This window comes from Manis javanica, chromosome 10 (genome assembly GCF_040802235.1).
Source record: "Manis javanica isolate MJ-LG chromosome 10, MJ_LKY, whole genome shotgun sequence".
NCBI classification, from domain to species: Eukaryota; Metazoa; Chordata; class Mammalia; order Pholidota; family Manidae; genus Manis; species Manis javanica.
This window is the reverse complement of record NC_133165.1, coordinates 99,178,091-99,204,926: the sequence shown is the minus strand read 5'-3', so window position 1 is coordinate 99,204,926 and position 26,836 is coordinate 99,178,091. Positions and strand designations below refer to the sequence as shown.

The 26,836-nt window shown below is 33.4% G+C and overlaps 1 protein-coding gene across 14 annotated transcripts in view; it reads left to right on the top strand.

The window, feature by feature from the left end:
* ANKS1B (ankyrin repeat and sterile alpha motif domain containing 1B) overlaps positions 1-26,836 on the top strand; it is a 995,298-nt gene that overhangs the window by 194,122 nt on the left and 774,340 nt on the right. For all 14 annotated transcript variants that reach the window (XM_073213673.1, XM_073213674.1, XM_073213669.1 and 11 more), the window contains exons 5-8: positions 2,229-2,304; positions 5,889-5,990; positions 9,133-9,246; positions 10,190-10,356. In XM_073213673.1, the coding sequence (XP_073069774.1) occupies positions 2,229-2,304; positions 5,889-5,990; positions 9,133-9,246; positions 10,190-10,356 (459 nt within the window). The remainder of the gene's footprint in view (positions 1-2,228; positions 2,305-5,888; positions 5,991-9,132; positions 9,247-10,189; positions 10,357-26,836) is intronic.

Below are 26,836 nucleotides of genomic sequence, written 5' to 3'. Positions count from 1 at the left end.
CCCCCTCCCACTCTTACTTTGAGCAGCTTGGTAAAGTACAGGCATTAGTCTACGATGGGTTGGCCGATTCCCTAGAACTAATTCCTGGGACAGTGCTAAATCACTGGATTCATACTTTCCATCCCCCTTTTTCTTCAGGTTTTGAGGAGTTCTGTTACTTTTCCTCTTCCTCCCTATATTTAATATGTTGGTTAGTTTTTCAGAATTTTAAGGTGTGCTATTCTAGGATGGGTTTTCCTAACACATTAACTCAGTAGCCTGGGATGAGGCAGTAGCCGGGTTTTTCTAAAACTTTTTAAAAGTGGAAGGAAATCAAACTAGCAATCAGAAAGTTGATTGAAAACAGAAAATGAGAAGAATTAACTTGTTTCAAGAGATCTTTTTCAGGGAATGGAAAAAATAAAGTATTTGTGCCCCACGTTGGAATATTTTTTCAAGTAGTTGTGTAAGTTTCTGTAGTTTCCTTTTTCTTCACAGTGCTATATATTTATAAAGTATTGTTTTTATTTTCATTTTTATTAGCATGTATACATATCATGCCAAACTATTATTCAAATGCATTTCAGTTATACCTTTTTGGAGGTAAATTCAGATCACATTGATCCTTGGCCTACTTAAAAATGCATTCAGAAACCATTTTAGGTTAGGTTAATTACACAATAGGATTTTATTGAGGAAAGATTTTTGTTTTTTCATAATTTTTTATTGATTATTCTATGTATTTTGTTATATATTGTTTTATAGTGATATTTCTACTTGGGATGAGATTAGAATCCCACATAAGAGATCACTTTTAGGATAAGGGGACAAAACTGCCATAATGACACTATTCAATTACACACATGCACAAACATGTATATACACAGAGGATCTAGTAGACAAATGTTAAATTCTTGAGAGAAAAAGAAAAAAATGGAAGAATCACTTAATATTAGTATATCTCAAAAAGCTTCCTCTTTGAAATCTTCCTGGATCCTCCTCGAGGCATAAACCAGTTTCTTCCTGCATTACTCACAATTCCTTCTTTTCCGTGCTATCTTCCCCTCTCCCTCTACCTTTTGCCCTCAAAATAAACCTTAAACATCTATATTTTCAAGGTACTTTGCTAGGCACTGAGGATGCAATAATGAAAAAAATAGATGTGGTCTACATTTACACACAACTTACAGTTAATTAAGGAAGTAGACATTCACATGAAATTGTAATGTGTTGTTGTAAGTGCTGTGATGTGGAAAATGTAGATTGATGTGGAATACACAAGAGAAGCACTAGACTTAAGGGGCCAGCTGTAGCTTCTTAAATGAAATTATATTTAAGCTTGAGATTTGACATGTAATATAGGTCAGTGGTTCTCAATGTGTACTCCCTAGAATCTCAGTATCACCTGGGAAATTGTTAGAAATCGAAGTTCTCGGGCCTCATCCCAGGCTACTGAATCAGAAACTCTGGTGACCAGAAATATGTTTACAAGCTTCCTAAGTAATTCTGATTCATGCTGAAGATTGAGAACTAGTGGTATAGGTAAGGGGTGAGAAACAGAGGGTGAGGTTTAGGTCCTGCTAGGTAGAGGAACAAACTTTTGAGATCTGTAGGGAAGAAAACAGTGGAAGATGCTAATATGAAAAAGTTCAGTATGCCTGGAGTATAGGGTACAAGGTCTGGAGGGGAGCTGGGTGGGTAAGAGAGGATGTGTAGAGGAAAGCAGGGAAAGATCATCTGGGTTCTGTAAAGCACAAAATGAATTTTTTTGGATTCCATTTATCATATTTATTTATACATCTATCTTATGAAATAGAATGTGAATATACAAGGGCCAGGATCATATTTCTGTACTTAAGGAAAACTTAACTATTGGCATATAGTTGGTGTTTAAAAAATACATATAGTGCATGAAAATTGAGTGAACTCATTGGATATATATAGAAACCTTGTGAGGTAGGTGTTACTACATTATTTTACACTTGCAAACAGCCGGGGCTAAGGGAAGGGAGTGGTTCATTAACCTAACAACATAACAAGGTCAAATGCTATTCAGAAGCAGAGGTGTTTCACAAACCAAAGCTTTTGGATTTTGTTTCTGGAATCTCTTCTTTATTCCACGCTACCTTTCTGTCAGAGAGTGCTGAGATTATAGAGAATAGATATGACTATATAAAGTGACAGAATTTTTTAACCTATAAACATTTCTAATGCACTGTGCTTTTCCTTTTTTCTTCTTTTTTTTCCAGACAGAAAAGGGGAGTGCACTTCATGAAGCAGCTTTGTTTGGGAAGGTGGATGTTGTGAGAGTTCTGTTAGAAACAGGTAAGTATTGTGATTTCTCATTGGAGTTTATTCTGCTCAATACAATTTCTGTTTCAGGAGTAGACAAAGGAAAATGACACAGTTTTTCCCCAACAATTACCTCTACTTGTTGCATTCAATCCAAATTGAAGATAAATATTCATATCGTGTAGAATTGAATCTCATTGTTTAAACAAAATTAATATGAATGTGCATGCATTTTCCTTTACTCAACAGATGTTCTAGTAAAAGGCTCTGGGAAATAACTATTTTGTACATTAAAATATAACAGAAAAATACTAAAAGGAAAAGGAAATCTATCTTCTACAAGAGGGAGGAGCTGATCCCTGGGAAGTTATGACAATTGCTTGCTTTATTAAAGAACATAATATTTACCTACATTTTTAGATTGAGAACTATGGTAAACAGAAATTTGATTGACCTCTGCTTAAGATGCATTTACCTTCTAGTTACTTATCAACTGAGTATTATTGTTGGTAAGCTACAGTGATTTATCTTTTTATTTTTATTTTTTTATTTTGTGCCTTTTTATCCCCCTCACCCATACCACTGACTTACCCCATTCTCTCCCCCTTGGCAACCACCAGTCACTTTTCAGTGTCTGTGAGTCTACTGCTGTTTTGCTCAGTTTGTTTTGTTTTGTTTCTAGATCCCACAAATAAGTGAAATCATATGGAATTTGTCTTTCTCTGCTTGGCTTTTTTCACTTAGCATAATACCCTCTAGGGCCGTACATGTTGTTGCAAATGGCAGGATTTCTTTCTTTTTTTATAGCTGAATAATATTCCATTGTGTATATGTACCACATTATCCATTCATCTATTGACAGATAATTTGGTTCCTTCCATGTCTTGGCTATTGTAAATATTGCAGCCATAAACATAGGGGTGCATATATCTTTTTGAATCAGGGATTTTTTTTCTCTTCAGGTAAATTCCTAGAAGTGGAATCAGTAGGTTGTATGGTATTTCTATTTTTAGTTTTTGAGGAACCTCTATACTGCTTTCCACAGTAGTTGCACCAATTGACATTCCCACCAACCGTGTAGGAGTGTTTGCATTTCTTTGCATCCTCACCAACACTTATTATTTCTTGTCTTTTGGGTAGTGGCCATTCTGACTGGTGTGAGGTGATATCTCATTGCGGTTTTGATTTACATTATCCTGATCATTAGTGATGTGGAGCATCTTTTCATGTGCCTGTTGGCCATCTGTATTTCTTCTTTGGAGAAATGTCTGTTGAGGTCCTCCACCCATTTTTTAATCAGGTTTTTGTTTTTTTGGTGTGCAAGCGTGAGTTCTTTATATATTTGGATGTTAACCCCTTTCAGATAAATTGTTTCTGAGTATATTTGCCCATACTGTAAGCTGCCTTTTTTTCCTGTTGATAGTGTCCTTTGCTGTACAGAAGCTATTTGTTTGTTTTTGCTTTCATTTACCTCACCTGGTAGACGTGTCCAGAAAGAAATTGCTCATGCTTATGTTTAAGAGACTTCTGCCTATGTTTTCCTCTAAGAATTTTATGGTTTCATTTCTTATATTTAGGTCTTTAATTCATTTCAAGTTTTTTTGTTTGTATATGGAGTTAGACAGTAATCCAATTTCATTTTCTTGCTGTCCAATTTTCCCAACACAATTTATTGCAGAAACTTATCTTTTCCTCATTGTATATTCATGTCTCCTTTATCATGTATTAATTGACCATATATGTATGGATTTATATGTGGGCTCTCTCTTCTGTTCCATTGATCTTTGGCTCTCTTCTTGTGCCAGTATCATACTGTTTTGGTTATTGAAGCTTTGTAGTATAGCTTGAAGTCAGGGAGCACAATATCCCCAGCTTTGTTTTTCTTTCTCAGGATTGCTTTGGCTATTTGTGTTTTTTGTGGTTCCATATGAATTTTAGGATTATTTGCTCTAGTTCATTGAAAAATGCTGTTGGTATTTTGATAGGGTTTCTACTGAATCTATAATTGCTTTGGGCAGGATGACATTGACAGTACTAATTTTTCCTATCCAGGAACATTGGATAGATTTCCATTTACTTGGAAATTTCTCTCATCAGTGTCTTCTGTTTCCATAGTGCAGGTCTATCACTTCCTTGGTTAGGTGTATTCTTTGGTATTTTATTCTTTTCGATGCAATTGTAAATGGATTTGTTTTCCTTATTTCTCTTTATTCTGGTTTGTTGTTAGTATATAGAAATGCAACAGATTTCTGTGTATTAAATTTGCACAGAATTAATCCTGTAACTTTGCTGAATCCAGTAATTAGTTCTAATAGTTTTTTGGTGGAGTCTTTAGGGTTTTCTATATATATTATTATGTCATCTGCAAATAGTAACAGTTTTACTTCTTCCTTACCAATTTGGATGCCTTTTATTTCTTTTTCTTGTCCATTTGCTGTGGTTTAAGCTGCAGTGATTTAAAGGGAAAATTTTAGAGGGAATTCTTTGAAGGAACAACAAAGTAGGCTTATTTATCTTCATATGTATATTCTAATTGAAATCAAATAAAATTGACTGAGGTCAGATTTTTTTAGTATCAAAAGGCATGGGTACAAGTTCATGCTTGGAAATAATTGATATGAATCTTTTTTATCATGGACTACATTTACTTTATTTGTTTTCCTTTGTAAAAATGGAAAATGGAAAACGTCAGACTACTGAGCTTTGATTGTGCTTACACAAAGTTAGTTTCTATATATTTAACTTTGACATGAAATATAGTGATATAATAAATGTTTTGAGGCAACCAATTAAATATGTCTTCTTCCCACATCCCCACACAAGTTTAAGAAAACACTTAATAATATGATGAACTAATATTTGAGGCCATATCCTAAAACTGGCCTTGTTTGTGGGTAGATATTTAGAAGGCTTATAAACTTTTTTGGGAGCAGTGAAAACTATTTGCTATCTTAAAATAAGTTCTTTAGTACAATAAATATTTTCAGAACTAAAACAATATCAAAGTTGTGCTAATCACACACTGCAAGAAGTTTTCTCTCTAGGTAGATGACAAGTGTTGCTGACATTGAATGTAATTTTGTGTAAGTAAAACAGACGTATTTGACTTTGTATTTGTACAAATAACATTTAGGAAATAGTTCAAAATATTCATGCTTTTTGACTTTTGTGAATAGTCAAGTGTTCTAAGACTGTTTTTATGTTATTCATATGGCATATTATATTTTACGAATTTTTGCCATATTATACAGAATAAATAAATCATATTGCCATTATATTTTTGTAATTCACATTTTAAATCAGTAATATTTTTCAGTTTGATACTGTACCATTTAGTTAACTATCTATAGTCCTAAAAAACAATATTAATTTGTCATTGCCCTGTAAGAGTTAATTCGTTATCAGAAATGTTCCTAATAGAGATTAGACTGCTACTTTATTTCTTACCAAAACCATGTGTGTGTGTGTGTGTGTGTGTGTGTGTGTGTGTGTGTGTGTGTTTTAGAGTTTATTGTTAGTGTTTGGTCCGTATACATTTGAAATTAAAGGTGTTAAATGCTGACATCTTCTGATACTCTAGTATTGTACATCTAGTGGGTTTTTCTTTTTTCTTTCAGGAATTGATGCCAACATAAAGGATAGCTTAGGTAGAACTGTCCTAGACATTCTGAAAGAACATCCATCTCAGAAATCTCTCCAGATTGCAACACTCCTACAAGGTAAACAATATTGAGTGATGGATGAGTTTGCCTTAAAGTTAGGGTTCAATTAAAAGTATCTTAGTTTTCTCTTGGGTTTTGTGTTAATGTTTACTTTTGAGTGAACTTACTGCATTTTTCTTTGGTAGAATTCTAAGATGAATAATAATGCTTTTTTTCTATGTCCACATAAAAGAGAGAGAGAGAAGAGAGAGGGCAATAATACTTTCTAATGTTTCTGTTCTTTATCCACTCAGTCCTTTAAGAAAAGCTTAAGTGTTTTTTGTTGTTACTTATTGATATTGAAAATGTCTTTTTAACACATATAGTAAATATGTAGTTATGAACTTGAAGGCTATAAAATGATAATAATTAAATATCTTATATTTGAATTATGCTTTAAGAGTTTTCAGGGATTTTCTATTATTTTGTCTGATTTCCATAGCTGTGAGATGTGTAAGTCAGATATCTTTATTCTCCTTTTGGCAAATGAGGGAAACTGAAGCTCTGAGAAGCTAAGCGACTTGTTTAATCTCATATATTCCTTTCTAAGTGGTAGACCTGGTATATAATTGCTAGATTAACAGCAACAAAAATCATAGTTAGCTGAATGAACACAGACTATTTTCTCCCTTATCCAGTAGTACAAGATAATTCAATCTTGCCAGCATTTGCTTTTGATAAAGATCATTTAAGTACCTTTGCAGTTAGTTGCAGCTATTAGATTTACTGCATGTTTGCCAACCATCTTGTATTTTCAGGAGTGCATACTTCCCTTTTTGATCTAAAACTTTTATGAAAAGTTTTTATTTAATTGCTTTCCGTTTTCTGCTTAGTGATTAAGACTGGCATGTAGCATGTTCCCTTAAAAACCCAGATGTTCATTCTTTCTTTTCCAGTTTGCTCCTATACTGTTCAGCAGTGATCGTTTCATATAATTGTTACATATTGGCAGCTAGTATAATAGCGGAGGGATGTAGAGATGGGTTTCATTGGGTATCAGATGGGAAGCTGAAGAACATATTTACCCTACAAGGAGATAAATGAATGCAAACCAAGTTGGGCAGGAGATGTGTAGGTCCACAAGAGTCAACAAAGTCCAGACAGGGGTAAAAAGAATAGATACACTATAGAAGGTCATTATGCTCTCTTCTATATTTCCAAAACCTCTTGGGAAAATTCAGCCCCTACAATTTTCTTGTCAATAAAGAAGTTAATTGCAGGTCAAGTGTATATAGAGATAAATCAGAGAATACAAGAGCAGTTCTTCATATTAATTCAAATGAAAATCAAGTTGAATGAAAGCTAAAAAATAAAAAAGAGAGTACACATCATTTTTGTTTTCCCCCTCTATGCACTTGGAATTTCATATTGGGCTTTTACCTGTAACTGAACCTTAAAAGAAATGGAGCTTGTGAATAATATGTCTTTTGGGAGAAGCAAAATTAATCTCATCTGCTAAAAATGGGGCATGACATAATTACAGATATTTATTGCATTGGTTCAACTGAGATGAAAATGTTATTATATAAGAGTCACTATCTGTGTTCTCTTAAATGGTCAAGATTCATGAGGTATGCCAGTTTGTGATGGGATACATAGGACATCTCTTAATTTTTAAAATTATTGGCAAATTTTAGAATGTGAACATGTCATCTGTATTCTTTGCATTCTTGGATTTCAAATCACTGGTATATTTAAAAGTCTTATGAAAAAGTTGGTTACTGAAATAAAGCCAATTTATAGTAGATAAAATTACTTTTTGTGTCCTGGAGGAGGAATTCAGTTTACATAATTACTGTATGGGTCAAAAACTTAAGGATAGAATTCCATAAGTGGCTTTCTTTTTCTAATAGCATTTGTCTAGTAGAATTGCCCTTAGGTAGAAACTATTTGGATGAAGACACAATTAGTTGAGATGAGAGCTTTGTAAACTGGATTTTAAGAAAAAGATTCCTTCTGAGTAAAGAAGTACGCATAAAAAATCCCTGTGGGGAGGGAATCTATTGATTTAATCCTTTAGATGTAGACTACAAATTAGCCACTGTGACCTGAGTGTTTTTGGCAGATAGCAGATATATGTTGTTTAGATCACATATTTTTTGCGCACGCTGTGATTCCATAAAAATTGAATTAGCTTTCAACATTTAAAAATTATAGGATTTCAGCTAAAACTCCAGAGTTTTGATTTCTCAAAAAATGCATTGCTGAACTTCAGGTGGGGCACTTGCTCTTTGGTTAGTCATGCTCTAAATCCTCTCTGTTCTTTTTGTTACATTGAGACTGAATATTTGTTAACATTTATACCTGCATTCAGATGCTGTTTTCCTTACGCTTAAGAGAAAAGGGAAATGTTTTCTGGCTCTGCCACATATTGGTTGTATGAATGTGGCCAAGTTAAACTCCTTGTTCTTTAGTTGTCATCTTTAAAACTGAGATAGTTGTAATACTTGCGCCATAGTTTTATGAGGATTAAGTAAGTTAATTTATATTAAATAGAATACTGCTGGGTACATAGTAAGTAATATTTAAGTGTTAGCTGCTGTTACTGTTATTGTGTCTTCATTAAAATTGGAAAATGAGAGATAGGTTGAGTGTGGGACTTTATTGCTTCAAAGTAAAAGGAAAGAATCTCATTTCTTTGTGGAAATAAAGTTTAATGTGCAATTATGCTTATCTGACAAGATTACAACACTGTTATAACATAAACTTACCCCTCTTCATACATTTATGTTTTCTGATTGGCTGTTGTATCCATCTGACTGTTTAGGGATCAAGTGTGTTTTAAAACATATTTCAGAGTTTTAAATCTTCAGATAGAATATATTTAAGGAAACCTAGGATATTATTGTATCTTCAGTGGTGAAATTATCTTTAAGGAAAGAATGTGACAAGTATAGTCTTCAGAAAAAGGGTTTATGATTCATAAGCCTCCTCCGAAATACCTTTCTTACTTTAATTAAAAAACTTTAAATTAATAGCCCATCATAAAGTTCTTTTGATTTGTTTGGTTTTTTTTGAAGTTCTTTAAAAAACTTAGGATATATTTAGGATATGAGGAAATAAATGAAAAATGGACTACCAGAAGTAAAATGCAAAGTTTAGTTATTGATTTTATAATAAATGAATTCAAGTATGTAATTTCATAAACTTATATACACAGAATATTTAGAAGGTGTGGGAAGATCAACAGTCCTTGAAGAGCATGTACAGGAAGATACAACACAAGAATCGCACATTTCATCTCCTGTTGAGTCTCTTTCCCAAAAGACCAAAAGTGAGTAGCTAATTATAAAGCCCTTGAAATAATACTAGGCTTTTATGTACAAAGTTGTCCTGTATATACAGAAAGGCTAATACTTGTTAAAATTTCAAGTTATATCTTATTTACTCCATATTTTATTCATTTATTCCATCAACATTTGTTGAGTCCCTGTTAATTGTCAGGTAGGACTCTCAGTCCTGAGATACAGTAAAGCAGACAGTAATCCTTGTTGTCATGAAGTTTACATGGAGTGGATAGTTCATAGCAGTATTTTTCCTAAAATGCATTTTTTTGTACAGAATAAATGTATTGATAACTGGATTGTAAATGCTGGAGTTCTTTTTTTTTCTAGAAGAAATTACAAGCATAAAGTACCTTTCTGAGAATGATTAGAAAAATACGTATTTGCGTACAACCTATAAAAATATTCATGTTTTCATAGCTAATGCATGTTATCTGATTTTTCTGTTTTCCCTTCATATCATATATTATATGTTTCATTTATTAATTGCTTATATAATTATTTGGTTAAATATGCTCTTTCTTTTTGCTGGACATAAGAAGTAGGCTCCCAATACCATTTCAAATTTGTTAGTATTAAATGAATTGTTAGTTGAAGTGTAATGCTGATAAAAGATTATTAAAAATTAGATGTTATAATAAATGAGGCTTTAGAAACTGTAATTAAAGATGCTTTTATGTACTCTGTGTATTTAAGCCTTCAGTGTTTTTTCCATTTTGAAAAGAATAATAGGCAAAATTGGAATTTCTCATTGTCTTTTAATATTCTTATATTAATTAGTTAAGTTCCTTGTTTTCAGCAGAATGTTTCCTGACTCCTTTTTTGTCATACTTTGAATTATATCACCATATGAGTTATATTTTTATTATTCAATATTAAATTTTAGCAGTAGCTTTTCTTGAAAATTTGGAAACATTTACTGTCTTCTTACAGGTGAAACTGTGACTGGAGAATTATCGAAACTCTTGGATGAAATAAAACTCTGTCAAGAAAAGGATTATTCTTTTGAAGATTTGTGCCATACAATATCAGACCACTACTTAGATAATTTGAGCAAGATTTCAGAGGAAGAACTTGGGAAAAATGGAAGCCAGAGTGTAGTAAGTAAGGGGGGAAGAAGGCAATGCGTCTGTCTTTGCCAGTTCAGTGTGTACCTAAGAGGCATGGGATTTGTGCATTATCCCATCTTCAGATGCTGCCAGTGTCAAATGTCAAGTTGCCTATTGCTCTTTGCCTGGTGTTCATTGGTGTTTTCTTCTCACTGCATGTGTAGGGGAACGAATGCTTTGATAAATCCCTTTTAATTTGTGATGGTCTCGCAACTGTTAGATGCTCGTAACACAAGAATTCATAGTTTCTTTGATTAAGTTCTTTTAGTTTTACTGGACATAATGACATTGGTTTCCAAAGAAAGAAGACCTTCCTTTTGTCTTTCTTCCCCATTTTCTCTGAGAACTCAGTCTAACCCCATCTTCAAAAGGAAAGACAGAGCTGAGCCATGTGTGAATAGTTTTCCGGTCAGTCCATATGTTACAATAGGAGAGAGATGTTGCGGAAAGTTTGACCTCCTCCATATTTTTATGACTTTAATGCAAATCCTAAGGGATTTGCATGCAACCTACAAGCTGAGAATTTAAATCATGAGATTTTTGCACATTTGGATTTTTATTTTAACATAATACCAAGAAAAACTGTAGAGCATCAATTTAAAATGAACATTTTCTATTTTATGCCCTGCAGAGGAAGCATTTGTAGGATGCATGGTATTAAAGGATATAATGCATCATTGGGATACAAAATCTTTACTAATTTTTAGAACTTAATTTTACAGAAATGTAAAGTTTTCTTCAAATTCCCATAATAGATTTGATTGTATTAAGTACGTAATATTATTTATGAAAACTAGAAAAAAATTTACCAAGTATTGTGACTGTTATGAGAACATTTACTTCATTCAGTTATTAAATGTGACTGTGACACTTTCCCAGGGTACTACTTGCTAGGCTGGTTCTATGGTAGTCTTATCTTCTAGACCTGTTTTATTTTTCCCTTATACTGCCTTTTATAAACTATCACATTACTGGATGTAATAAAAGCTCTTTATGAATAGTTATGATTAATTATATATAATTACATTATTCTATTATGTGTAATTACTGTATATATGTTAATATATATACCAATATACTAATTTTATATATGCTAATATATGTGTGTGGTATATACACACCCACAGAAGTAAATACTGGCAGGTTTTGACATGGAATTTTTATATTAATGAAATATTTACTGTAGTAACGTAAATGTCAAGAGAAAATTCCCTGTTTAAAAATCTAAAACAGGTATATGCTGTCTCCAAATTACAAACCAGTTCCATTTCAACATTTTCTTGAAAGTCGGTAAGAAATTAAAACATATTTACCCTATGTACACAACATATGGTGTTTAGGTTTTTAGGTCTGTCCCCAGAGATTTCTTTAAATTGACTACTTCTGGTCCTGTACTTCTAAACTCACAGCTTTTCTGAAAGCCCTAATTTTCTTGACCAGTGATCTCTAAAGATTTCTTGTATGTACTAGAGTAAGCAAATTTTTGAGTAAACATCCCCAATGCATTTATTCATAAATTATATCTCCTACTCTTCCAGGAGTGTATGTTGTAAATAATGAGGCATATACTACAAAAGAAATTTAAGTGAGTTGGATAAAGAATAAGTATAAATGGAATCTTTAATTTCTTCTTTTATAACTGTGGGTATCTTGTGCCCCCGAGGGTCTGCACACTCTGCTAGAGACCATAATTATTCAAACTTAGAACTGAGTTAGCAATAGCAGGGGCTTTTGACATTGCGAAGGTGACATAATTTGGGGAAATGATGGTCAAATGTTTAGGGGTTTTTTTTTGAACCAGAAATTTTATTGTGATAGTTGCAAGAGAGAATAAATGCTCATAATTAAACTTAAATTCTTACAATTCAAGTTCACACTTGCACACAAGCAATTGTTCTTTGTTCCTGTGAGAAACCTTCATATTGTATTCCTTGAAAATATTTGTCATATTAAGTATTAAGGTTGCCTGAGGCAGAAAAGCCAGGGGTGCATATAAGTAAGAGCAAGAAGTTGTATTTATCTGGAGTAATAGAGTTTATAAAGGGGAGAGATGGGATAAGATTAGAAGGATAGGTCAAGGTCAGGTCATGGGTGATTTTGAATGTCAGGCTAAGAATTATGGCATTTGTATTTTAGGAAATGAGAAAAATCTAAAGGTTTTTAGGCAGATAAAAAAACATCATTGGAAGTGGCCTTTTAGAAGATGAATCTATAGAAACTTGCTATTGAATTTTTAAAAAGTAATCTAGTTACTTTAAACCCATCTTTTCAACCTGTGTTTTATTTGGATTCATTTGCTGTTTTATTGAATATTTGTTTCCATTAATCAGAAATGTGTTTCCAGAGTTTTGTTATGAATTTTACTCACAAATTATATAAAAATGTTATCAAGTACTTATAGATCACTTAGTATAGATGTTTGTTACTATGTTGTAAGGTGTAGGACTTATAATAGCAGTATGAGACATGGTTCTTGACTTCAAGGAGTTCAAAACTCCTATTCCAAGAACTCTTTAGTCATAGTATATGAACAAGCCTAATATATAAAACAACAAATATATATGATAATAGCTGACATTCCAGGTGCTTGTTATTTGCTATTCTAATGCTTTATATGATTTAAGGCTCTTAATCCTCACAGTAATCCTAACAATAGAGTTATAGAATTGGGAAATGACTCTGAGAGCAAGTGGCAGATCTAGGATTCAAACCCAGAGCCAGTGTCTTTAATTCCCAGCTAATTCTTTAATAAACTGCCCTGTGGGAAGTTTTTAAAAAGGAAGAGATCGGTGTAAGTTTATTAGTATTGTTGAAGGCTTCATGGAGGTAGGGAGAGACTAAATTGTCCCCTGGAGGAAGATGAGATGCACCTTGCCCTTGTGTTGGAATGAGGGAAGGAAGGATGGAAGGAATGGGAGAGGATTCCAGCCTACAGAAGCAGTATGTGCAAAAGCACAGTGAGACATAGCATATAATGTGAGGGAATGATTCATCATGAGAGTTGAAAATAGTGGGAAACAAATTTGGATAAGTAATATCCTAACACCTATGGAGTACTTTATTTATATTAACTGGTTAATCCCCAGTTATGAGATTAGGTAAATTTGTTTCTCCCATTTATGGATGAGAAAATAGAGGCACAGAAAACTTTTATGATTTTCCCAAGTTTTCATCATAAGCTCTAGACCCAGGATCTGAGCACAGGCAGTCTTGGGCTGACGCCATACCCCTTACCATTCAACTGTTTTGTTAGGGGCCGTTAATTAGATATGGGAAGCTAGTCAGAAGTTTAATACTAATGCTGGAGAGAATAAACTCTTAAGTTAGGGGAGATCTATCATGATGGTGACATTTTGAATAGGTAAAAATGGTAACTCTGTCAGATATTCAGAGGGAGACTCAGTGATTCTCAGCAATGGTTATACATTAGACTTACCTGGAGAGGCTACAAAAACTACTGATACCCTCAGGTACCATGTCAGACCAACTAAATCAGAATTGTTTTGGGTGTCCCTGAGCATTGTTGTTTTAAAAAATTTGTTCTCACATGCACACTGTTGGTCTAGAGGACCAAGAACCTGCCAGGACCTTACTGAGGTAATTAAGGCCTGAGATTCTGAGTCTGAACTGAGGTCTCAATAATACCACAAAATTATAGAATTTTAGAGGTAGAATAAATCCATAGATCTTCCAGTATCCAGACTAATTCTGCTGCACCCCACTGTAAGAGCTAAAAATCTCTTGAATTAGGGACATTTTTAGTTTATCATCAAGGACATTTCCAACTATAGTCTAGCCATTGTACTAAACTATACTTATTTCTATTTGTGTTAGCTTGTTAAATGCAAAAAACATTTTTGTTTATTACTAATATTACTGGCTGAAATGCAGTCCTTTTGGTTCAGTTAAAATTTAATTTTAGATGACATGAAACATCCAACTTACTGATTATAATATGACAAATAAATCCAAAAATAATATAGAAGAAATAAAAATGTAAGGAAAATATTTTTGGTAGCATTTATGTTATTAAAAATTATGCTTTACATATCAATGATGTGGCTTGAATTTGGGGAGTATTTTAAATATTCTCAGCTCAGTTTAGCTTTTATTGCCTTTTCTTCCAATAGAGGGCACTCTAATTCAGTAATTTAAAATACAAAATCAGCTATCTTATGTAAGACCTTTTTTCTATTGGAGTTTTTTGGTTTTATTAAAATATTAATCTTAAGGTGGTAGTTTGAACAATTTTGTTAATATAAGTGAATTAAAAATTAAATTCTTATTATTACTGAATGTATTTGATTGAAGATTTTGCATTTAATATAAAGGCCAGTTCAAGTTAAGTTACATTTTCTCTTGCATAAATTTTAATTCAAAAGCCAGTCTGTTTTAAGTGCTTTTATAATATGCATATGGGACCATTTTCTAAGATGAATTAGGACATTATATAATCTAGAATGTAAATTTTGAAGAAGTATAAATAACATTCTTAAGCAACCAATGGAATTTAGGTTTTTGAAAGAATATAAAATAATGTGAAATTTTCTATTCTCTTCATATATTTTCCCAAGTCATATATTCAGTTTTTTCCTCCATGTGTATAAACAATGTGTACAACTCTTCAATGTGAATACACCATGCCATAGAGGAATGTGATGATAACATAAAGGTCATTTAGAGCAGATTTCAGAATATCGTATTTTTAAGATTTCAAATAAAAAAGTATATTGTCTCATCAACCTATGTCTCTAAGAACTAAATAGGTAGTTTCAGGGATGAAATGCATCACGGCAGTTCCACGTTATTGACAGTCTCACTTTCCATAGTGTCAGGTACCTGTGGTCAGTCTCAGTCCGGAAGCAGCTGATCCTCTCTCTGGACACAGTGTCAGGAGGTCAGTAGTAGCCTAAAACTGCATCACAATGCCTATGTCATCCACCTCATCACATCTTCTCATGTAGGCATTTTATCATCTAACCTCATCATCAGAAAAGTGAGTATATCACAATAAGATTATTTTGAAAGAGACCACGTTCACACAACTTTTATTGCAGTATTTTGTTACAGTCTTGAAGTTCTATTTTATTATGAGTTGTTAATCTCTTACTGTGCCTAACTTGAAATTTAATTTTATTACAGTTATGTATGTATAAGGAAAAAACAGTGTATTTATAGGTTTTGGTACTATCTGTGGTTTCAGGAATACACTGGGGGTCTTGGAAAGTTACCTCCTGTGGATAAGGAGGGACTACTGTGTGTATTTTTTCTCCTAAGGGAAAACCTAGACACAAGCAGCAGCTAAGACATTGTTTGAAAGGGGTTGTGTTGGCAGTTTCTGTGCAGTTTTATTCAGTCACTACATTTCTTTTCTGTTATTTCACTTTTTTTTCAGTGAAAAATCTTTAATTACATGTAAACCTTCTGAAATGTGGCAAATTATACTTTAATATTTCAAGATTCAACTCTTCTTTTTATCCCAAGCTTCTATAAACTGCTTGAAAACTGTCAGGGGTAGAAGATGCTCTCTTTAGGAAAATATACTTAATTGGGTATCAAAATTCACTAAGTCTTAAAGATCAGAAGAATCCAAATAGGCTGCCTAACATCCAAATGGTATCTGAGAAACAGTTTACTTTCAAACATGTTCTAACACAATTTCTAGAGCTTAATTTCAGGAATGCACCAGTTTCAGAACTGTGAGAGATTTTAGTGGCTATCTCATTCAGTTCTATTAGATTCAAAGCATTTTGGGACAAGAATTTTCTGAAACAGAGGATTCTTCTTAAAGGATTACTTGATTCTCTAGCCTAAAGAAGTTTTTTTTTTATAGTGGTGACTGTTATGGTGTTGGGAACATGAAGTTATTTCTAACTTCAGTAATGCCTATCTTAGACAGTTGAACAATTTTTTTGGAAGGAGTGATTCAAGGCTGCTGTTTATTAAGGCTGCTGTAAATTAATCTGGATTGTCCTAACAGATTTTCCAAGATTTGGGGAATGTGTAAATTGTGTTTACCTGTATTAATGTTTTAGACTAATATCATTAACTATATGTATTTACTGTAGGTACACATACAAGGAAAAAATCCAGAATCAGAATGGTAAGGTATTTATTTGTCCCTCCTTTGACCCCCAGGAAGGGCTTTTTGTACCTGTAGTGAGAATCTAGGCAGATCCATAAGATTAGCTACTAGGATAAAAAAATCATTCTTCTGAACTCTCAAGTACTTTTACTTTTCACAATGTATCTCTTTGTTCTGTTTTGCCTTGTAGGTATACTCATTTTTTTATTACTTCTTATAGACTCCAGATGGTGGGATCTATATTTGATTGATCTCTATGGTCCTATTTGGCCTCACACAGTGCCTTGCATTTAGTGATCTAAATGCAAGTTCTAAATGAAAATTCATTGAATGAATAAATGCATAAAAAGGCAAACACTGCATGTAAGGTTGCATAGAAACCATTGTTGTAAATAAACCATTTTCACTAAAAAACATGTTTAATTACTTGAATATGAATTACAGAGTTCAAGGACAGGTTTTTCCCTATAAGCATGGGATCTCAGATATCTTTCTAAGGGTGGCAACTTAGTCTAGCAGTCAAGACCTGAGATTGGGAGTTACATAGGCTTATGTTTGCATTTCTGCTCAGCCAGTTACGAGCAGGGTTACCTTTGGAAGTTACTTGATATTTTCAAGTCTTAGTTTCTTCGTCAACCAAAGAAATGTGTAAATGGCTGTCATTCACAGAGAAAGAACTCTTCTCTTTTGTGTTGCTGAAGACATGCCGTCTTGATTTTTATGTTTCATAGACTTACTCCCACTTCATTCAGACTTTCAAATAATCACTCAGGGTCAACATGGAAGGGATTTCTCTAGTGAAATGCTAAATATTCTGTTATTGGATTGGCCTTAGTCAGTATTTTACTTTGGAAAAATTCATTTATCATAATCAAGCCTGAGGATATTAGGGCGGAATAGCAACCTGGCAAATAACTGAACTTAATTAAAAAGAACTCAATAGATTGAGATTCTTGGCTCAAAGTAAGAACACAGAATTCAGTGAAAGTCATATTAAAATCTTATTTGTAGATTCCTAAAAATTCAATGGTATAAGATGTGAGAGATTTATTTAGGGGAGTAGTTCATGCAGGAAATTTTGGGTATTTAAATGACCACAACTGCAGTGTCAACCAACAGTGAGATGTGGCTGCTAAGAAGCAATAAGCAGTTGCCAAGCTTGATGTCTGAAAAATAATTATAACACTAGAAGCTTACATTATACTAAGTTTTATTACATGCTAGACATTGTGACAAGGGTGTTAAAATCATTATCTCCTGTCTTCCTTACAACAGTGGCATGAGGTCCATTTTATTATCATCAAAGTGGAAATCAAGAGTAAATAGCTTGCACAGGGTTATAGAGCTACCAAGAGGTAAAACTGGAATCTGAACTTAGATGGGATGTCTTGCAAGGTTATGATTCTAATCATTAGGTCAGTCTGACTGTCTGTCATTAGTATCTTACAGATTGACCCTATTCTTACGTTTTTGCAGGGTCAGACTCATTACTTTTCACATGAATTACTGTAAAAACATCTTTTCCTGTCCACCTGTTTCTAGTCTCTCCTCTTCATCTGCTCCAATTTTTTAACACTGCTACCAAATCAGTATGCCGTATAAGAGTAGTTATGATCATGTTACTCTCGAAACTAGACTTGATCCTTAGTGTAAAAATTTATTATAGACTTCTAACTCCAGCATTCAAGGCCCTCATAATCTAGCTTCATTGAATATTTCCAGCTTTCTCCCTCTCCCAGTAATGTCTTAGATAAATATAATCAATGTTTTGGCAAAATGGATTATTCTCAAGCATGTCTGTCTTTCCTTATCCCTGCCCCTGTTCACAGTGTTTCATCCTTGTACAATTCTTTTTTGCTATTGTCTGTTCCATATTGAAAACCATCCTTCACAAAACCTTTCTGATCCTTCTGTTTAGTTCAAACTATGCAGATCAGATATCATTACATTTTATTTATAAATCTGTTATATAAATTTCATAATCTGCTTTATATTATTTATGCATGAATGTCTTTCCGTTTTGCTTGTAACACCCTTGATGACAGGAAAAATGTTGATCTTTCTCTGTGTGTGTATCCTTAGCACAGTTCCTCACTCACATGCTTAATAAACAGTTGTTGCATTGACATAATAGGAAATGGACATCAAAAAGTCTATTTGATAACTGAATTTAGGTACAGGCCTTTGGGAAGAGCTCCAAGATGGAGTCTTTCTTATCTCAAAAGAGCTTCTTCTGTGGGTTGATGTTTCAAATTCTGAATGCTTCGTCATTTGTTTTGAAGATGAAATGAAATACCTGGTTAAATTGTATTATAAACTTCTTCACAACATAAAGATAGTAACATCTTAGGTAAAGTCATAGTTTTCTTACATAGTAATACATCTCTCTCTTTGATAACAAGGAAATCTTAACATTACAGATAAAGTTTGACTCCCAATGGCATATATAATGGAAATACACTGTAAGAGTATAGGAACATATGTCTCATTTATATTATTAATTTTCAAATTCTTCAATAGTCCGTGAGAAACATTTTTTGAATTCATCCCTATTACTCTTTCTAAGTTGAGGTGGGCTTTTTTTGAAGCAGTTTTTTTTTTCAATTAAACAAAAAGAAAAGGAGATTAAGCCAATACCCTGTTGTTGTTTTGCCCTAATTGTTAATGATTCTTCCTGGTTATGATGTGCCCAGCTGGTGCACAGTAGTACTGTGTGCATGTTCTTAAAATGTGTTTGACCCCAAAATGTCTCTCAATATTATGAGTTAATGTATCCAAAGGCAGTAACTTCACTTCCTACAGAATTTTAAACTTTTATTTATTTGAACTTTATGAAGTTTGTAAAGTTATTTTATCTAGTCTGCAAATATGGTATCAGCCAGTTTTTGTGTTGATACTTTGGTTCTTTCTGATCTCTCTTTAATCTCTACCTAGAATGTAATTATCCTAACAGAAGAACTCAGCTATTATGAGACCCCTGAGAATCTATACTTGACTCTCAGGAGCTGACTATAATGTTTTCCTGAAAATTTAATAATAATTCAACTTTCTTCTAACCTCATTTTCCAGATAATGATGAAGTTAATTTTTTATAACTCTCCACCACATGCCACGTTTACCTTGTGCATTTGGCATAACGCACCTAATTTGTAATTCTATTTCAAGGTACATATTTGAGAGTTCTTGATTCTCTGTTAAAGGCCTTGGACAGCCTGCCATTATAAAAGAATCCTGTTTTGCTTTGTAACGCCAAAGGAAATCAGTATAGGGCCTGAGCTTACACAGACATGTCAGTGGGAATAATCACTTATCTCTGTGTTCTGGGATATGTTTTTCACCTTGAAGAACAAATTAATTCTAATGGACTAGTGGCAGTAACCCAGAAAAAATTAGTAAAACCACTCACACTTCTAGCATGTTTTATCATAAGGCCTTTTGGGACATGACTACTGAATACTGAAATTTATTCAGCCTCTAACAGCTGAGGAATTAGTATTCTCTATGACACAAAGTCACTAACAGAAGATGGAAAAGGTAACATGTGGCCTACTTCAACCTCAGGCTTAGATTTTTTAAATTGTCTGGTGTTATTTTCACTTTCTTTTGCCAGAATTTTTATTTTAACCATCTCTGCTTTTTAAAGCACAAATGCTTTGGTTGCTTACCATGTCACAATGGTTCCATTTACTTTATAGCTTCCAGTCTATGCTTCTAATAATTAATAATGAGACAAAAGGTCTTAATTTGGAGAAAGAATGAGGTGGGAAAGAAGGTGAATGTGACAGGAAATGAAAGGCTCTAAAATGAACAAAGATAATGAACCAGTGAGAATTGTATATCAGTGGAATGGAAATAGTTTGCCCCTAAAATAAATGAGGTAAACATTGACATGCTATATCTTTTCTTATAATCATCCATATTGTGTTGCTGAAATGAATCTTTACATCCTTGAAGAAGATTTCCTTTTAGCCCTATTATCCTCATTTTACTTAGCCTGGTGCCACTTGCTATATGCTTAAAATACCTTTTTGTCATAGTTATTATTATTGTCCTCACTAACTTACTGAGTTTCATATTAAATAATTATTCTAATTTCTTCAATAATGTATTTGTAACTTGGAGTAGTATTATAGAATAGACAACCAGAATTTTGAACTCAGATTTGTATTTGAATTCCAATTATGCTTCTAAGATAAATACTAACCTGATATTTCTCATCTGAAGAACAGTGTTTCTAAAAAGTTTTTCTTACCTTGACCTACTGAATCAGAATATCTGGAGGTGGATTATTTTTAATAGGTGATTCTTAATGCTCAATAGTTTGTGTGCAGTGCACTGGAACATTTTTAAAATGTTGATTTTTTAGATAGTCAACTACTCAGACCCATTTCTTCTTCACCTCACAGATCTGTGGATCTCAGATTTCATGATCTAACCCTAATTTGCCTTTGCCTTCCTTTTCTGCTCCAAATTTTATTGGTCATCAGAGCAAAATAGCTTACCTTTTAAGGATTGTTTTTCCTGTTTTTGTGAAAAATGCCAGTGGAGTTTTGATAGGGATTGAATTGACTCTATAGGTGGTTTTGGGTAGTACTTTCAATAATACTAAGTCTTCCAATCCATGCACACATAATATCTTTCCATTTTATTTGCATTTTCTTCAATTTCTTTCATCAAAGTCTTGTAATTTGCAGTGTATAGATCTTTCACCTCCTTGGTTACATTTATTCCTAAGTATTTTTTTTGATACTATTTTGAATAGGATTGTTTTCTTTATTTCTTTTTCAGGTGTTTCATTGTTAGTATATAGAAATGTAACTGGTTTCTATATCCTAATTTTGTATCCTGCAACTTTATTGAATGTGTTGATTAGTTCTGATAGTTTTCTGGTAAGGTTTTTAGGATTTTCTACCTGTCATACTATCTGCAAAGATGATTTTTACTTCTTCCTTTCTGATTTGGATGCCTTTTATTTCTTTTTCTTACCTCATTGCTCTGGCTAGCACTTCCAGTGCTATATTGAATAGGAATGGTGAGGATGGGCATCCTGTTGTGTTCCTGACCTTCAAGGAAAAGCTTTCAGCCTTTCACTTTTGAATATGTTGTTAGTTCTCAATATTTCATATATGTTAGTTGCTAATATTTCATATATGGCCTTTCTTATGTTAAGGTATGTTCCTTCTCTACCCAAGTTGTTGAGCATTTTTATTGTGAAAGGCTATTGTGTTTTGTCAAATGCTTTTTCACTTCTATTGAAATGATCATATGGTTTATTTTACATTCTATATAACTTACATTTTAATAATTCTTGTGTACTTGGAATTAAATGACTATGGTATTAAAGTACCAAATGTAAAGTGGTATTAAAAGGAATATATCATCATCTTTATCATACTTCATTTTTAGTTCTTCAAATTTATAGACTCCATTTGCTCTAAAGTTCCTCTTCCTCATAATCTCCCCTCCACCTGCCTCCCCTGCCCTTCTCCTCATTTAAGTAAAATTCTATAAGAATGAAATTGTGAACCCACTTACAATGTTTATTTTTTACTGTCCCAAATGCCTATTTTCACTCCTAGCGTATAGTAAGTGCTTATAAATGTATTCTGGTCATCCAGCTATTTTAAAATTTGATGTTACCAGTGTCTTCCTTATCATTCATTATATCTGATCAGAACTCATCTCATCCCCTCCTAGCTGTGACTACCAAGCTTCTGGGCAGCATAAATTAAGATAAGGTCATTTATCAGCATAATCTTAAAAGATTGTATTGGCTTTATAACATCCTTTAAGAGAGTTAATAAAAATGCAAGATAAGGCCTTAGGAAGAGAAATGTTCATATAAATTGTGTTTAATGTTTACAGTAACTTATTAATTGTCTATCTCGTGATATCATCTCCCTTCCCATAGAATATATAACCAACACACCATACACAATGAAATGTGTGTGTTTGTGTGAAGAGGGGTGGAGAGAGAGGAAGGAAGAATTGAAGAGGGGAAGAGAGAGATCATAATATTATCAGTGGGGACTTGTATCTTTTACTTTGATGTAAGAGTTCTCTAATTTTATCCAATCCTTTGGAACAAGTGACATTTTATGGTTTTGAGAGTCCAACCATGAACACAAAAGAATCTGATATTTTCTAGATATAGTAATATCACAGTCCAAAGCATAAAATTCTACATTTGTAGACCAGATATGAGAAAGGTCTTTTCCATAACTACATTTTAAGAAGTGCTTTGATTGTTCATACACCTGGAGGCATATTTACTTAACCAAGATATTCTGACTCATAGATAGTAATGAGATAGAGTAAGAGAAGTGTGGGATATAGTTGTTTATATACCATGAAAAGGGTTACAGTGGAAGAGTACTATTACTTACCAATAAATTTGTGTAAATATTCTGCAAAGTATAAAAATACATTATGCTATTTCATATTCTGAAAAAAACCATGCATTGAAAAAACTAATCCGATAACCTTTTTTCTAAAGCTGATCCATTTTTTTTTACATTTTTTCAATTCATCCACTCAATAAACATTCACTCTCCCTCTGTTATATATCATCTACTGTTTTAGGGCAGATAAAAAAATGAATGAGCCATTTTTATTGTTTTCAGGAGCTTGGGGTTTAGTAGAGAAAGCAGATATGTTACCAAATAATAGAAATATAGAATGATAAAGAATTTTACCAACCTAGTAAATGATCATATAAAGTGTTGTGGAAAAAGAGGAACTATTTACTTTTATATCCCCAGAATCTAGTATGTTGCCTGATACATTGTAGTTATTCAGTTAACAGTGTGCTGAAAAGAGAAGTAGCTGTATTTTGGTCAGTGAAAATGAAAAGGTGATTCTATCCTGTTTGTATACAATGTGGGAGGGACATTAAAAAGTAGGATGACAATGATTATTTAATTATGAAATAAGGAAAATGAGGGCATGTCATGAACTGACTCCATGTAGTTCTGGTTCTTATCTCCCATTACTTTTCCCACTAGCCAGGACTTCTACAGATTTTCCACTCCCTTTTCACCTGTTTTTACACTCCTGAAGTTTTTACACTCTCCTCCACTGTATACCACTTTCACCACTTTTAATTGTCTTCATCAAAATTTTAATCCTCTGATGTGACCTCCTTCCAATATTGGTCTGGATTACGTGCTCCTCCAGTGTCTCCAAACGATCTGTAAGCATATTTATTGTGATTGTGATTGTCATAAGTAACTGTAAATTTTATTGGTTTCTTGTTCTTGAAAATAATAAACTATGAACTTAGGGCATTATATATATCTTTCATCTTTATCTTAGCAGATTCTAATACTATACCTGCCACATAAAAGGAGATCAAGCTACATTTATTGAATCAATTAACAAAAGAATGGTTGACTAGGTGGGTGATAAATGGATAAATATTAGAAAAATAATCACAAATGCTTGATGAAAATTGAGAATACTTCTCCTATTTCAGAATCTTGTCTAGGGATGGTTTTCTTTTGTTTTCACTTGTGAAATGATATTCAATCTTACCAAGTAAGAGCTATGCTGATGGGACCATTTTTGCTTCTTTTAAAGTTATTCTGAAGTTCTTTTCTGGCAGTTTACCTGAAACATTTTGTTACTTTTGAGATGCTTTATAGGAATGTGATAGAACTGATAAGACTGGCTTCTATTTTTATTTGTGTTTTAGTAAAAGAATTTACATTATCCTGATTTTAAAAGAGACAAATCTTTTGGCCAAAGATTTAATTGGTCACTAAAGCCATGAATAAAGTTAATGTTAATTAAATGTTAAAGAAAGCTTAGTGTCTTTGAGAATGAGCAAAGTGTAGGCTTGGTAAAATAATTTGATTTAAAACATAGATTACTTATGAACACTAAAATAGTTCTCAATTTGAAGTTAATGTATTTGTATTGAGTTTTGGGGGTATTAAAATGTTTTAATTAGTAGACTAAACAATCATGAATATAATGGTCATATATTAGTGACATAGTAATTAGCTATATTAGTTAAGGTAATGCTAGCTATTTTTTAAAAAGTTAAGATAAATCATGTAGTAGCTCAAATATAATGGAAGTTTATTTCTCAGTCATTTGAGTCCATAACAGGCGTTCCTGATCAGGAGGTGGCTCACCGCCAATGGGAATTCAGGCACTTAGACTCCTTTCATCTAGTGGCTCTGCCATCTGAGCATAGGCTTCCAGAGTCACCTTGTTCTTCCGTAAAAGATGGCAAAGGTAAACCTGTTGAAGAGTGGAGGCAGGAGGTTTGAGAGGAGGGGTCTGGAAACAGGGAAAATCACTTCTACTCATATTCCATTGACTAGTACTCAGTCATATTGTTATGTGGCCATTCCAATCTGCAAGGGAAGCTAAGGTATATAGTGTGGCTATGTGCCCAAAAAGTAGAGAAAACAGGTTGTTAATCACCTAAGCAGAATTGACTGCATAGCATCTTTTATAATTTAAATAATGTTTCTCCATATACATACTGATTTTATGGTCTCATTCATAGAAACGTTTTCTATAGTGATAGGTAGTCCCATATTTAAACATGCATTTATTAGTTTAAAATTTCTCAGTTAAATTGTGGAATGTCTTTTATATAACAAAAACCAGCCTTTCTGCAAGACAATTTCATCCAAAAGAATATTATAGTTATCTCTAAGCATTGCTTAATATATAGATAATAGATCCTTTATGTGAATATATATATATATGATTATTATGACTTGCACATAATTTTTGATGCATTTACTTACAAAGCAAGTTATAAATAAGAGCATCATTCACTAGGTTATACCTTTAAATAAATAAAATCAGCAATTTTAATACACATGAGTGAGAAAGAATCTCAGATCCTGTTTTCCAAAATATAAATGGAAATGACTTGTTTCTTTTTTACATTAAGAAGCTCCACTATGAAATAGAATGTTAATGCTAACAAGTCAGTAATTAACTCTTAAAAATCGTACTTTAAAGTTGGATTATACACCTGTGTTAAGTTGATAGCATACCTGGATGTGCTATTTTCGGTTTCTTATACCGAACTATATTTGCTTTCAGTTGATTTGCTTTAGAATTCCTCTTATTCTGTATATTAATTGCTCCCCAAAGTAATGAAAAAGTTTTCATCTATCTTTAAATCTGGAGAGGCTGTTTCTGCCAACACCAGCTTCTGGTGGCCACAGATACAGTCTTGGACCTCATTTATACTGACTTGCCTAAAAGAGAATTTGATTTCATTGCTTTGAAATGGCCCTGTGATCACACTTTAGGTTCTATGGTGAAGCTTTGTCTTCTTCCATCAAAGAGGTGTGTTGAGCAGAACCCTCTGCCCCAGTTCCGACGCCAGGGGAGGACTGCAGCTACGTGGAGGATAACGGAGATCATCATTACACCAGCCATGAGGGACACAAGTCAAACAGCTCTGCCTATTGCCTCTTGAAATTGCAGTCTGCAAAGAAAGCACAACACAGTCAAGCCCTGGATGGGACAGTACTTTTACTTTACATAGAAAAGAAACAGAGCAAGATAAGCTCCAGTTAGTGTGTTGGTCCCCATGGCCAGCAGGTCCCACTCCTGGAAGCCAACACAGAGCAGCTGGTCTGTACATACTCCCCTTGTGCAACAGAAGGACTTTGACCCCTCCCCTGTGGAGTCTGAAATACTGAAAGCTGGGGCATGCCTAAGGACAGCTGACACGCACACTTAGTAGAACAAATGAACACTCACTGAGCCTGAAACAGAGAGAGATATTCCCATATAAGGCCCTAAACCTGGCACAGGCTGCATGGGCTCTATCTCTTGGGAAGGGAGTGTTCCAGGCCCAAGGCTCATTCTTATGTGGCTGAAGGGAGGTGTGGGGACCAAAAGACTGTGCACAAGACATTGCCTTTCCCAACAAGATAACACTCATATGTAGATTATACCAGTGTTGAAAATAGGAAAAGAAAATTTTCTAAATTTCTACACTATCTGATATTTTAATTTTTTGTTTATTTCCTTAAAACCATTCAAACTGACATATGCAAAAAAAGGAATGGATCAGCTCATAGAAATGAAAAATCCAGGCTCTTGTGCATGGCTGGATGCAAATACTCACCATTATCTGGTATCTCCATCTCTCCCCTTGGGTTTCCTCTATTCTGTATAGAATTTTGGTGTACTCTATACAGTACATTCTCAAGTAAGCATTCCCCACTGGGTAGCAAAGGATGTAAGCAGCAAAAGGCTTAGTTTAAACATTTTTTTGCTGAACAACTCCAGTTCCCTTACCACCCAAATAGTCTTCTTTCCCCAAATTCTAGCAAAATTTCTAAGTTTGGTCACATTTTGACACCTAACCCAATCCTTAGTCAGGTCTGGAGTATGTGCCCATAT